At 47.6% G+C, this 14025-nt stretch overlaps 4 protein-coding genes across 4 annotated transcripts; 1 reads left to right on the plus strand and 3 right to left on the minus strand.

The window, feature by feature from the left end:
• Window positions 1-2506: 2506 nt before the first annotated feature.
• Window positions 2507-4137, minus strand: N7469_010147 (copper fist DNA-binding domain-containing protein; the record flags this gene model as incomplete). The annotated part of the gene is made up of 2 exons (XM_056649052.1): window positions 2507-3927; window positions 4062-4137. The coding sequence occupies 2 exons, from the start codon at window positions 4135-4137 to the stop codon at window positions 2507-2509; spliced, it is 1497 nt and encodes a 498-aa protein (XP_056496183.1).
• Window positions 4138-7041: 2904 nt separating this feature from the next.
• On the minus strand, window positions 7042-7847 carry N7469_010148 (uncharacterized protein; the record flags this gene model as incomplete). The annotated part of the gene is made up of 2 exons (XM_056649053.1): window positions 7042-7465; window positions 7543-7847. The coding sequence occupies 2 exons, from the start codon at window positions 7845-7847 to the stop codon at window positions 7042-7044; spliced, it is 729 nt and encodes a 242-aa protein (XP_056496184.1).
• Window positions 7848-8987: 1140 nt separating this feature from the next.
• On the plus strand, window positions 8988-11622 carry N7469_010149 (putative C6 finger domain protein; the record flags this gene model as incomplete). Its single annotated transcript, XM_056649054.1, has 4 exons — window positions 8988-9392; window positions 9469-9581; window positions 9641-10674; window positions 10730-11622. The coding sequence occupies 4 exons, from the start codon at window positions 8988-8990 to the stop codon at window positions 11620-11622; spliced, it is 2445 nt and encodes an 814-aa protein (XP_056496185.1).
• A 553-nt stretch (window positions 11623-12175) lies between these two features.
• N7469_010150 (uncharacterized protein) lies at window positions 12176-13745 on the minus strand (the record flags this gene model as incomplete). The annotated part of the gene is made up of 4 exons (XM_056649055.1): window positions 12176-12958; window positions 13019-13267; window positions 13333-13458; window positions 13524-13745. 4 exons carry the CDS (start codon window positions 13743-13745, stop codon window positions 12176-12178), a joined length of 1380 nt encoding a protein of 459 aa, XP_056496186.1.
• Between the last annotated feature and the right edge of the window lie 280 nt (window positions 13746-14025).

Genomic DNA, 14025 nt, shown 5'->3' on the forward strand with positions numbered 1-14025 from the left:
ACATGTAAATCCGCATAAAAAGAAGACACCAGGCTGTTATGTTGCCCATATTTGGGTCTGCAGAGTGACTTGCGGTAATTTCTAGTCTAGGCTGATATTCTCTAGATGTGAGATTACATTTGGGCAACTTGAAGTAATGATCTTGACCACATGAACAGAATGAACCAGCAGAGCCATCCATTCATACAATGATCTGAGCAGGTTGATAAGTACGAGTATGCTTAGAGAGACAACCACTCGAGCCATATTAAGGTCAATGTAGCTATGTTCTTCAAGCTTCGATCGATTGGCAAAGACAGCGGTTTGCCTAATCCAATCCCTTGCGGAGACACTGGTGGCCATGTTATATTCCCACAGCTGGTCATGTACCACTGGTCGAATTGAAATCGATACTGGCAGTATCAATTCAGTATTCAGATAACAAGTACGAGATACTCAGATGGTCCAGTTGCCGATTGATCCGAACTGGAATGTATTCTTCGAAAAACACGGTGGATCAAAGCATTTTGGTATTCTCAACATTCGCTCGTATACTAATCCAGAAGTTCTGAAATGAATATTACTTCTCCCTTGCATCAGCCACGACGTCAGCCTCCAGCTGAAAGAATAGCTCTCCTGGAAGGATTCACAGCATGTACCAACCAACCTTTAGTATTCAGCTGGCTATCACTGGGCACCAGTATCCTCCGTAGAACCCGGCTTGCACTTCAAGAGAAATCCCAGATAAAGTACATCACCCTCAAGTAGCTCAACCACGTACTAATGTACCTGATGGTTCTAGGTAACTACCTAGTTTAACAAGTCTTCTCACACCCAATATCAGATTTCACTCGAAACAAAGCCAGGTCCCCCTTGTTCGACACGCACCGTGCAGAGCTAAGCATTAGCCAAGTCCATGCACTCAAGGCTTGTACCACGAGAAAGCGGGTCTTTCGGATGCAGCGTCGGTGTGGCATGCTGTATCATGTACGAGATGTACCAGGGCCGATCCCCCCGATGTACAGTACCGGTGTACTGTACGAGATGTCTGACTCAAAGGCTTGGTATGCGGGTATCCTGTCGGGAGTTGGATTGGTATGTACCCCGTCCAATACACGTATATATGTACCCGCTTGAATGGAATGGACTCGGTGATCAGATTTCTCTTTCTATACTGGTTTTGATTACAGTAGATGAATGGGTTTGCTCGGGGAATTTTCTTTTGCTGGCTTGTTTATTACTTGCGTTGGTGAATTTCATTGAGAACTCACCGCTACTTTAGGGTTGGGGTTGGTGCTGGATGTCTCTGGCAGATGCGCTCCGCGACTCGGGATAACCGAGTATGGGAGTGATGTGCGGTTCATTGGGTGACAGGTCAGTCTGGAGAGATCTGTAATTTTTGGAGACTTCATGGGAAAGTCTTGATCGGACAATAACTGGAATAGATGATTCTGTATAGTTCATGTTAGGAGCCCTGGAAGGTTTCATATACTATATTTCTGCCAAGTGGGAAGCATTGAGTACTAATCTACGTAGTATACCACGCTAACACTGAAACAATAAGAAATCACTGATCTCCCACTAAAAATCACCCGGCAGCACGATCGAGCTATAGTATACTCGATCCACTTGACCCAAAAAACCTGCTTGCGCTGAGATGATACACAGTTTTGCTTGAAATGAGCAAGTTCACCGCCACATGCGTCTTGTGAAACCCCGTGAAATGCACAAAGCATGATCGAGTCGTCGATTCCCTTCCACACAGAATGCATATTATATATGCATGTGGTCGAGTTTATCCTTGTGGTTCGGATGATTTTACCGACAGCGCCCGCGCCCATGACGGTGTTGGACTACGTCGTGGCGTTTGAGGCGTACGTAGTCTTACGATTGATCGTCGTGGCATTTCGCCTGTGCGAACTGACGGGGTTGGTATTGTAGGGAGATTTGATGGGGTGTGTAAGGTGTTTGCCATCATGCAAAAAGAAGTGTACTTTTTGTATCAATGTTTGTTACGAGGTATGCTAGTACTGTCTACTAGATATAATAAATGTACTTTGTATGCAATGGAAGTCAGTACTACTATATTATCAATATTGTGTGATATTCCACGGAAAGCATGGTATTGTAAATGTTGTTCATGAAGAAAGCATAAACCTAGTATACATCGAGGAAAATTGTAAATAGCAAGGCAAAGTAAAATAGGTAGAGGGTATAAAAAAAGGGATGAAGTACGATCCGGATCATGTACAGGGCGTCGAGGTAAAAACTCGTGTATACTACTAACTCAAAACACAGAATCCTTCTAGATTGGATGCTATCGTAAGAGGTCTAGGCTGGCTAGAAAGCAGGGTAGAAAAAGTCACAAATTTAAGGCATTTATCATCATCTCTCATCAAGGTCATAAAGACGGTGTTGAGGTGGTGGTAAGGTGTCGCCGAAAGGTGGAGACCCTCGAGCGAAGAGAAGGAAGAATTGGGATAAGGAGAGACAGGCAGAAGCAAGACAACATGACGATACTGCGCGGCTACGGCGCCCAGGACTGACGAAAATAGCCCTCGTCCACGGGTGGAGTAGAGTCATCGAAGATATTGGACGGCCAAATGGGTACCGAATCCTGTGAGGCCGGGAGGTTAAACATGTCCTGCGCAGGGACCGACTTGGATTCGGCTCCCATACTGGCTTGCAGCTGATGCTCGAGCGCAGCGGTGGACTCATTAGCCGACTTGAGGAAGTCATCGATGTTGATCGATTCGAGATCATTTGATGAGAGGAGCTGCGCTTGAGGGAGACCGACCAATGAGGATGCGGAGCTGATGCGGAGGTGGTCCATGTCTGATGCTTCACTAACGCTGTGCAGATCGTGCACGTCATTGCTGCCGGCGTGTCCAAGACCGGGGAGCGGTCCGAACTCATCGACTTCGGATATGTCGCCAGAGGAAGACGGTGGCGGCAAGCCCGATGGATAGGAGTTGTAGTCGAAGCTGGCATATGAGGGTGCCTGCGTGCTTGTTGAAGCAGGCACGCCTGAGTACAATGGGAAGCTTGACCAATCGACCGAGGGCGCACCCATACCGGTCGATCCCTGAGGCACATCTGAGTCGGGAGACGTAAAATAAGCATCCTGGTAAGGATCTTGGAAGGCCATGCATGTAATCGGCGAGTTGGTAGACGTGGGAGGAAAGGCGGTAAAAGACGAGACATCGAGGGGCGGAGGTGCGCTGGTGATGATCTGTTCCAAAGGAAATTTATCCATGGTGGCTGGGGCTGATGTTGGATTGTTGGAATTGTCTGTCGAATTGTGGTCCATTGGGGGAGCCGGCATAGCAGGGGGAGCGAAGTTGTCGAGATAGGATGGACCCAAAGGAGTTGTACTGGAAACATCCTCGGTGACAGCCGCAGCTGGCGCACTATCGGGAGAGCCCTTCTGCGAGGTCTGCTGTGATTGAGGTCGAGGATCCATCGACAGACTGAGAGGTTCGTGGACAAATGCCGACTGGTTGGTCAAGGGGAGGTGGTCCACCGATCGACGAGGCATGTCGGTCGGGTGGTGGATGCTATGTGATCGTGGAATTGTATATGGCAATCCGCACTTGTGAGCCATGTCATTATGCTTATGGGCGGGTTTATGGTGACCGTCACGAAATATTGTCAAAGTTGATTCGGACTTGGTCGACGTAAGGAGAGGTTTCCGCGGGAGTTCAGTAGGAACCGAGGGATGGGGCACAGGGAGGCCCGTTTCCGGAACAGTATCAAGATGAGGTTCCTTCTTCAGCGCACAGGTGCAGCGCTGGCCATGACTGCATCCGCAGTCGGGCGACTCGGATTTCTTCTTCTTGTCGCCGCACTCGCATTTGACGTGGGTTGTCCGAGACTTGCGTAGGCCGCGGCAGTGGGTACATTGAGAGACTGGGCGACCTTTTTTGTTGATATGAGTCAAGGGGCGATCTATAGAATGCAAAGATGTGAATTAGCCAAATTGAATCGTTTGGGGAGAACATGTGAGATAAAGACAGAAGAGAGAAAGAGTAGAAAATAAAGAGAAGATAAGAGAGTGCTGATCAAGATCAGGATCGACGTACCACTGTGGTGACAGCTGCTGACCCGGTGACCCCGGACGCAAGCTTCACAAGCCCACTTCTCACCATCAATGAGCATCGCGGCGGTTACTGCGAGGCACACATGCGATGAATCGCGAAGTTAAGTATATGAAGGGTGTCAAAGAAATGGTATGAAGTTGAGAAAGCTAGTCACCAAGGTAGACCGCAATGCCGTCAAGGCAGGAATTTATAGAGGATTTCAGCCGCTTCGAGGGGCCGAATTGGGAACAAAAATGAAGTCAAAAGGGTATCTCAAGCAAAAGGATCCCAATGCGCGGAAGTTCACAGAACGCCGTTAGGGGTTATCGTCACTGCGGAGTTGTGGTTTTTTTTTTCTTTTCGGCGGAGTACTTGTGTCTCTCGCTCGGGTCGCAGAGGGAGGACCGAATCAAAGGGGTTTTAATTAAAAGAAAAGAGAAGCAATTCCAAGGGTATCAAGAGGGAGTCGTAGGAGTGCAAGGCTTGGGAATAGAGTGGGGAGAGGAAACGGGGGACCAAGCCTACGCACCGTTTGGCGCCGGCCGTGAGACAGGACACCAAGTACCGGTAGTGGCGGCCAAGATAGAAAGCGATCGATATAGAGAGTTGAGGAACACCCTATGCCGGGAAGAAAATGAGGAGGGAGAAGAGGCGAGGGTTAAGTAACGGTACTGGGATTTTCACTGCGCAAGTGGTCGCTGCAGTCTGCCGGAGAGAAGGCACAGGAACCTATTACGGTATCATTACTGTATATATTACAGGCCCAGTATTGCCATGGTGATTTACATATGCGCGTAAGTCACTACTATGTACATACATGTGGTACATTATGACCCGTGAGGATTTATACAGTAGAATTCGAGTACGTAACCATCAAAATCATAAAAGCTAGGGAAGTACCTGATTCTGAGATATACAGCCAGCAGAAAACTTCAACAGATTGATCTCTTTGCTCCCCTGCGTATCTTGTACAGTACTAACAAAGTGGTGTGTATCCACTGTAGTCGAAGCCTCGGACGTGGCGGGCCCACTGGCCTCCTTTGTCTGGCTCTACTTAGGGTTTCTATGGGGTGACTACAGCAAAGATTCTCCATTGTGCGAAACTATAAAGCCAAAAACAGAGGGAACAGGGAAACCAAGGAGTTAAAATAGCGACGAACGGAAAAAAAAAAAAGGGAAGCAGAAAAAAAAAGTTCCCCATAGTATGTACATTCTTGTGAGGATAATCCTCTGTCTCTTTTCTCGACTATGATAGTACAAGAAACATACATACATAACCCGTACTGAGGCACTGTATTTAAAAATGTATTCTTACCGTCTCACCTCATCGAGGCCGCCTTGCGTGAAGTCCCTGCACGAGTTCCCCGTTCATCCGATGACCGCCTTGCAGACTGCCCACGAGGAAGGAAGAATAACAAGAAATTGGAAGTGGGAAAAGAGGAAAGGCAACTTTATTTGTAAAGATGTACTCCGTTGAATCACTTATACACTATCCTGCCGTGTTAGCATTGATGACTAGCAGACCGCCAGGTACAGTACGTACTCCACAGAGCGGAGGATCTCACCAGAATTTTGGGGGGGTTAGTTCAGCCAGCGGAGTCACCGAGCACGGTCTTTTCACGAACTCGACCCCCACCCACGATGGATCTCGCTAGTAAATCTGGGGCCGCACTCTCCAAGCCTTTTGACACCTGTTTTCTCGTATGTATCTACTTATTTATGTACACGGTATATGGTGTGTCTTTTGTTGAGCCTTGGTACATTGCAGATGTCCTTAGTGATGATTTGAATTGGGAGTGGATTATGGCGATTCCGATGGCGCTAGTTCAAGATTACCAGGTACCAGGTGATCGAAGAAGTTTCCACGATCCCTGTCAGATAGAATCCCGGACATCTATTGGGGGGAAATCATTGACAACACAACCAGAATGGCAAGCTTGGCACAGTCTGCAATTCAGTCAGCACTTTCCAGTGAAAATTCTTTATTCTCAGTTGGAGTATAATTTTACATAGTAACTATATGTAACTACAAAATGTAGTTGAGTGTAAAGGTACGTAAAATACCCCGGCTGGATACGGGTGAATACGGTACTGTTTGTCATAGCGTGTTCCGGGCGGTCAGATGGCGTCACTGTGCCTGCTTCGGGCGGGCTGCAGAGGGTTTTGGCGCCGGCGGGTGGGCCCCTGATCTGCGCATGCACCTGTGGGTGATTCAAGCCAATCATTGTTGGTTTGGGTGTGGGTTCCGGTGACAGAACAATACCCCATCTCTCCCCCGTTGGAGAGAGTCACAGGCCTGTCTCGCTGTACCACTGTCGTATGCCGGTGTTTTGGAATTTTGTACAGTTCCTATTTTGTTGTACGTAGTATGTATGTTCGCTGGCTGATGGAGTAAACAATGATGTCTGAATTTATTCAATCGACGCCCTTTCAGGTGGAATCTAAATTAAGGACGCCGGGATGAACCTGACAAAATAAGTTAGTCTCCCCGGCTCGAAGTTAATTATGTTGAGTAGGCGATCCTGCATGCAAAGGGAATCCTGGAGTCATCCTGTCTACTCTTCTCTTCAATATGGGCGTCTGAATTTAGGAGGCTCACCAGGCCGGGTTCACTTTTGAACCATTGAAAAGCAGAGTATTGGTAAGAACCTTCTTAAACTTGGAAGGTGGTTACTTTAGTCTATCCTCGTGAGTGGTGTAGTACTGGTGTAGTACTTAGTAGGTACGAAGTACTAGTTACACCCAGTACCCTGTACTAAGAACCACGTACCATATATCATTCTGGACTACCTACCCAGCTAATCCTTGGAATACTAATGCATAGTACTAACTCATGATCATGAATCGGATGATAAGAATAGTGCAGGCAGATTTGGACTCTCGATTCTACCTGTCGTCCGTCCTCGAGCTTTTGCTTCAGCCCTGAACACTGTAATGCACTCCACCTGGAGTGCATTCATCCACGATGAATGGACTTGTTACCTCACTCTTCATCTGAAAACACAGACTCCCTCCCTTCGATGTACAATTTCTGGAATCGTACGACTCGATCGTTAATATCCCACAATTCAAGTCCCATCTCGAACTTTCGATTATTTTGCTGTGTATACCTCTCGCGCACAAGGCTGAGAAACTTCCTCTTGCATGCTTCGAAATCTTTCTCGCTCAAATTTTGAGGATTTTTCCCTTTGTCGATGGTATCTCTTAGGTCTGCTAGCCGTGTCAAATAGCCAACATCCTCGAGAGCAAAGTCGTATCCCATACAGACCGGGCATGCCTGGTCAGCAGGGCACCAGTCGATATCCTCAATCTGGAAGTGAAGCCAGAAATCCTCACTGTCTTCGGAATTCCAGTAGTCGTTGCGACACAGAGGACATTGCCCTAGGAAATAATCTCGAAGCACATGCCTGGTTACGGTGTCAGGATTGCACATGCACGCACACGCTAAAGGGAGTGTCGATGGTTTAACGGCTGTTCATCTCACCTTCCATGAGGGTTGACTTCAATCGTGATATTCGGATACTGGTCATAAGTGCGGGCTAGCGGTTGCAGGACGGTCTTCAGGGACTTGGTAATAATTGTATTGGGATCTTCATCTGGGTCCGGAACATAATAAGCGTCTGGACCATCGAGAGTCCACCGGCCTTCTGAGAATGCGCAATGCCTGCTATATCGTCCCATTGATACCATGATAGAATCAGTCCGTGGGTGATTGTTTTCCGGGCCTGGACATTCCCTCACAACCCAGATATCCGCAGCTTGGAGTCCAACCCTAGACGGGAAGACCATGATGAGGTCGCCGACGGAGACTGACTCTTGGAGTCTATCAAACATGATCGGAAAGAGCTTTCGATTTGGTCAGTAGAGTAGAAAGAAGAGATATTGGGATAGAAGCAATAATAGAAGAAATATCGAAAAAGTCAGGATTTAGCTTGATCTACTGGAGTAGGTACTCCAGTAGATCATCTAGGTGGATCCGGCTGAGAAGAGCAGGCGAGAGGGAGACGCAATGAAATATAGATTGACAAAAATGACTGACCAGTTCTGTTCTTTGCATATGGCTGATAGGTAAGAAATCGAGACAAATGAAGGTGAGCGACTTGTAGAGAGAAAAAAAAGATCGACTATTTTGATGTTCAAGATTCAATGATATACTATACGATTCCCTGTAGGCATTCACTCTTAGTTGCGACATACTCTTCTACACTTGGACTATTATTCCGACTCACCATCTTCACCATGTGCTCCAGTAGGCAATAATTCACAGTATAACTATTCAAGCAACACTGATAGATAATTCAACCTTCTTGGGGATTAATTTTCTTCTGATCAAGAGACCAACTAGAGTCTGATCATACAGGATCTGTTTGTACTGTACTGTGTTAAGCGCCGTGACATTAATTTGAAACTACTCTTTTTTTCTGCCGTTCTTTCTATTACATGAAAGCCTGGAAAATGTTGGTAGAAGCGGAAGGCGGTATGTCAATTATAGTGAGCGGTGGCCTCAAGTAGTCAGCAGATGGTTTCAAACTTATGCTCTGTCACGAGAACATCTCGGAAATAACTCTCTCCGGACTGGGAAATAGTGTTAATCCGTTGGACACGCAGAAACGAAAGGCCGCTCTCCGGCCCGATGAACTATAGACCATTTGATATCATCAATTCATGTAGAATCCTCGAGTATATGAATGGCTTCATGGCATAATGTTGGTGTTGCTCGATGCGGCGGCGCTAGCCCCTGCGAAATGCCCCCGCGTAAATTTTCTTAGTCTAAAGAGAGAAATGAAAAGAGAGAGAAAAAAAAAACCTTACCTCAGTTACTTCGCGTCTTCACACCATCCTTCCACCTCCCCCCGGAAGTCTGTCCTTCACTCCCAACCATAACTAAATACATCAATTGTCGACTGTTTCTGAGTTCTTTCTGACGAAATGAACTCTCGTGAACAGTCTGACTTGCCACCAGCCCCTTCCTACCCATCTCCCAACGGCGCGCAGATGGCTCAGGGCGCCATGCAATACTACGGCAACCGTCAACTGACCACTGATGAGCTCCTCTCCGCTGAGCTATCACGCGAAACGTCTGGCCCTGGATTGGGCGATGGCTCAAGTAATGGTGTACATCACGGCCAGTCGATGGTATTAAGCTCCTCGAATCCCGGTGACATGGGCCGACCCTCGTCGGAGGACCAGCACGCGCACCAACACATGCTCCACCAGTTCACCCCAAGCCAACAAGTTGGCGTAGACCCAAACCATGATCTCAGTTATGGCGATCAAAGTGCGCGCAAGCGATCGAAGATTTCTCGCGCCTGTGACGAATGTCGACGAAAGAAGGTATGTTGATTGATATTAAATTCGCACGAGACGCGTTCTTCTAGTCGCTAACGATATAATATCTTCTTCTCCGCAGGTACGATGCGATGCGAGCTCGGAAACAGGTCTCGAAACATGTTCAAATTGTCGCCGGTTAGGTGTTGTCTGCCAGTTCAGTCGCGTGCCCATGAAACGCGGGCCTAGCAAAGGGTATGATGAATACGCGCACCACGCGACCACAATATCGTACCAAACTGACCTTTCCACAGCTATATCAAGGAACTTGCCGAACGTCTCCATACTCTTGAAAACCAGATGCAACCTGGAATGGTCCAATCCGACGTATCATATCAAGGAATCAACGAAGTCTCTCTCGGAAGAAGCTACCAAGACTTCACATCACCAGTGGACTCGGGATCCGCCAATCGCAAGAGAACCTACTCCGTTTTCGAAGGATTACCGAGCTCATCGTTTGCCCAGCCCTCCTTCAATACCCGCGGGTCGCAAAATGCCTTTGATGGAGGAGACACGACCGCAGACCCGTATAACCCGACGGTTACGAGTGGCACTGCGTCGAAACCTGGAAACTTGTTCTGGAACCCGACTGGTAATGAGCAAGATCTTCCAAGTGGCCTTGAGATGACTGAGTTGCCCCGGCATGAAGGTGACGATGACATGAGCCCTGTTACTCTCGATGAGGCCACCCTCGATATCTATTACCAGGAAGTTCACGCACTCTTACCCATTCTCCCTCACACTAGGGAGCGCACACTTGAACTGCTGCACCAGTGTCATCGAGAAGCCCAGGAAATCTTTTGTTACGCTTTATATACTGTTACTCGTACCGATTTGACCCGTGTTGCTGGCAACTTTGAGCGGGTGACCTCATTCGGTCATGCGCAAGACCTGCTTCTTTTCCACACCCGCCAGCCATTAATTGTTCATTCAACGCCAGTGAATATCATCTGGCTGCAGAGTTTGTTGCTCATGGCCATTGATTGCGACACACGAGGTCCGGATAACTTGGTAGGCAATGATAGCGCGCCAAAGCATACTTTGATCTCAGCTGCCAGCAAACTGGGGTATGACTTGGCGAAGAGCCAAGGCCAGTTGAAGAGCAAGCGTACTTCGGACCCTGATGTTGACTCGGAGGCCAACCTTACCCGGCGCGTATATGTGTCTTTGGTTATCTTGGCGCGATGGTATGCCATCAGTGTCGCTGATGCAACTGTCATCGGTGGACAAGAAATTGGTGGTCGCGAGGATGAGCGAGTGGTCGGTCAAATTACGACTGGAATTGCTTGTAAGTTTTCCTCCCATGGTGTCGTCTTAAGAGAACGGTGTTAATTTTGTTTCAGCTTATTCGACATTTCTCTCGGAAATGGTCACACTGGCCACTGTTGAACCCAATGTCTGCCAGACAAACACCGGGCTGGGTCGTATGGTCGGAGCTAATCTTGTCGCCTCTCTCGAGCGCCTTGCGGACATGGAGGATATCTTCAAGATCCATGAACTGCCAGAGAACTCGAATGCTCGCCCTCTCTTCGAAAGCCTTCAAGCCCAGCTCTATTGGACTGTGCGTCTTTTGATCAAACGCCACGTATTCGTCTACAGCCCATTCGAGATTATATACTGTGCCCAGGAAGTCGTTAATGAGCTACATAAAGCTACGTCTAATTCTCGTGCCCAAACACCGTTTGATCTGCACAGTCTAGCCCTCGCCTCAATGACTCTCCTCGAGGCCACTGTTCTCCCAGAACACGCCACCGAATGCTGGGATTCCCTGCAAAAAGTGGAAGAAATCCTCGACCGACGTTCCAAGCGCAACGCATCAGCAACTGAATTTGAAAATATCTTCGGTACACCTAGCTGGGACGCAAAGATCAGAGTCTTCCTCGAGTGGCGTCGCATCAAGTCGCAGGAAAGCCAGCTTCAAGAGTCAATTGGTGCCATCGCAAAGTCCTCTGGCCAGGGATCAGGCTCTCAACCACCCCTTGGACCAAATGAGCAACGCTCACTTCAACACCTGGCCGATCTGGCCGTTGGGGCCGAAGGCTCTGTCAATCAAAACGCACCGTCTACGCCGCCGCCAGGTCTGTCCGTTGAACAAGGCGAAACGTCGCCGGACCTCGCTCCGCAACTGGCGCAATCACAGAGTGGCAATGGTCGTGTCGTCGTTGACTTCACTATGCTCACTAGAGAAGGCTACTTGAATGTCTTCTCTGGGTTGATCTATCGCCGAAACCGATGAAGGGGTTTCGTAAATTGGCTTTGAAATTGCCAGTGTTTTACTCTTCATCAATTCTACGTTGTGGTTTTCCCTCGTATATGGAGTTTGGTCTGTTGTAGGAGATACCTCTGCCTTTTTCTCTCTTTAATATTATATGTCTCGAATCCCTGCTCAAATGTATCATGATGCTTTCACCATTTCTCATTCGCTTAATACATTCCCTGCCCAGGCCAGGAACTCGAAGTTGCTGTTTATTACATACTGTCTTTACCATTTCGACATTGAAAGATTAAGCTGTCGCGGCAAAGGAAGACAGAGATCAAGTGAAATTCAGTACATGTAAGCTATAATTATTAATTGAGCAGTATCAGTAATCATGTCAAGTAGTACATTCCATTGTACATTCCATTCGGATTGCGCGAGGAATAATAGCACATGTCTCGAAATCCAGTTTGCCGAAATTCACTCTTAACGCAATATAGGTGACAGTTAACAGACTGAGCTGGGACGAAAACATGACAGGTAATTTTTCAAACACAATAGGCGCAATTGGAAGACGTTGAAAGCAAATACCCTATTTTTTGACTCCGAAGGCGAATCGTCGCCAGGTCGATTCGACATCCTCGCAAAGAGTCATGAAACTATCATCATTGACGAGCTCACACATCCAATTCTCCAGGAACTGCACGCGCTCTGGATTGGGAGATGCTAAATATGCAGAGAGCTGTTCTTGAACTGAATTCGAGATAGGAGCAGCTCGTCGTGAAGGTGACTGTGTTCGTTCAACTTGGATGTTGTTCACGGAGTTGGTGGCAATGGCCGCAGAGACTGTGGTTGCGAGTCGCTCGATTGGATTTTCAAGGTCATTCCCTCGGCCTGATTGGAGGTCTGGTTGGGTACTTGGTGGTTCTATGAACTCTGGGTATGGTTGTGTTGGGACGAGTGATTGGGAGGACGTATCTGACATGATGCTTTCACGACGTTCCAGTTTATTATGGGTTGACTGGGCTGTTAGTTGTTTCACTCTGAAAGATTTTGGCTTCGATTTTGTCGCTTCATCTACCACATTGGCTTCTGTTCTCTTCCTCTTCGTGCTAGGCTTTAGGAAGGGTAGGTCTCTCTTTGGAGGGAGGACCTGGTTTAGTTCTTGAAGAACATGGTATCCATCTTTTGTTGTGGGCTTTGAGCTCGGGTCTGTAGGATGTGCAGTCTGCTGCACTGGGGCGGACATGGCCTCGGCGTGTGTAGTATTGAAAGGCAAGTCTTGTGGTACTGTTTTCAACTCTTGTGGTTTTTGATCCTTGGGCAGCATGAAGTTGGGGGGGCACATATGGTGATGGAGATGGAAGATTGAGGGCTATTAAGGTAAGCAACTGTAAAAGACAAAATTATGCGGCTAGTGACACGTACGAGTCACTTCTCCCCGCCACTGAGCTGTTGTAGGGCCAGCGGCATTGCTGTCTGGTGTCATTACGATGGTTCTGTTCGTCATGGGAATAGTCGGTGCCTGGAGGGATGATGCCCACGAGGAAGAAGAAGGTAATCGTCGTAAATGTGGTACCGCTGTAGCATTGCCTTCCGTGAGGGGACAATTGGCTTCACTGAGTACGGAGAGAGCAGTATAAAAGTCTCGCTCTACGAGAAACTTGAGTTGAAATCGACGAATCTGTTCCATTCACTTTCGTCAGACGTTCGTTGTCTTATTTCCCTTTCATCTTGCTGGATCCTCACCGATCCGTTCTGAGGGTATTTAACTGCCAGACAAGGGCATTTGATTACAACAGCGAATGGCGATTTCGACGCAGATGTATGCTGTGAGATGACTGATTGGACAAAACGGGCGATGTCAATCTGCTCCTATCAAAGTTGAAAAGCTATCAGTTTTTAACCCGGAGTTTCGACTAGAGAAATTTGGGCAGTACCATGATAATATCATTTCGAGTAATTTTCATGATCAATCTCGCCGGAATTGATTCATGGCCTGGATATTGATCCAAGGCACAAACGAGGTCCCCATGGGCGTTGATGTGACTCCATGATAGAGGACCAGGGTGATCTATGGGGGTTGCGGTGTATGAGAATTTGGCCAGTGACAACAAGTGAGATTTCGAAGGATGCACTTGATGAGAGGACGATTGCTGCATGTTGAATAGATCAATTGGTCAGTATCATACTAGTTGGGCGTAAGTCTGAAATTGAGGGAAGTGGAAGATGGAGGTCGGCGGGAAACAACTGAAGAGTTGCCCCGGCGGTCATCTGAAGACTGCCCTAAAAAAACATACAGTTGACTACTTTAATTTAATAGGTATTCAATCTATGTTTATCAGTAGTAGGGGAATTAGATAGTGTGTCCCCATACTATGTATGGGGACACAGTTACAGCGTGAGGTCTACTTCTTGTATGTTCTACTAACTACAAATACT

The sequence above is a fragment of the Penicillium citrinum genome (genome assembly GCF_028827155.1).
Source record: "Penicillium citrinum strain IBT 23319 chromosome Unknown utg000009l:1.0-4274883.0:1.0-4276374.0, whole genome shotgun sequence".
NCBI classification, from domain to species: Eukaryota; Fungi; Ascomycota; class Eurotiomycetes; order Eurotiales; family Aspergillaceae; genus Penicillium; species Penicillium citrinum.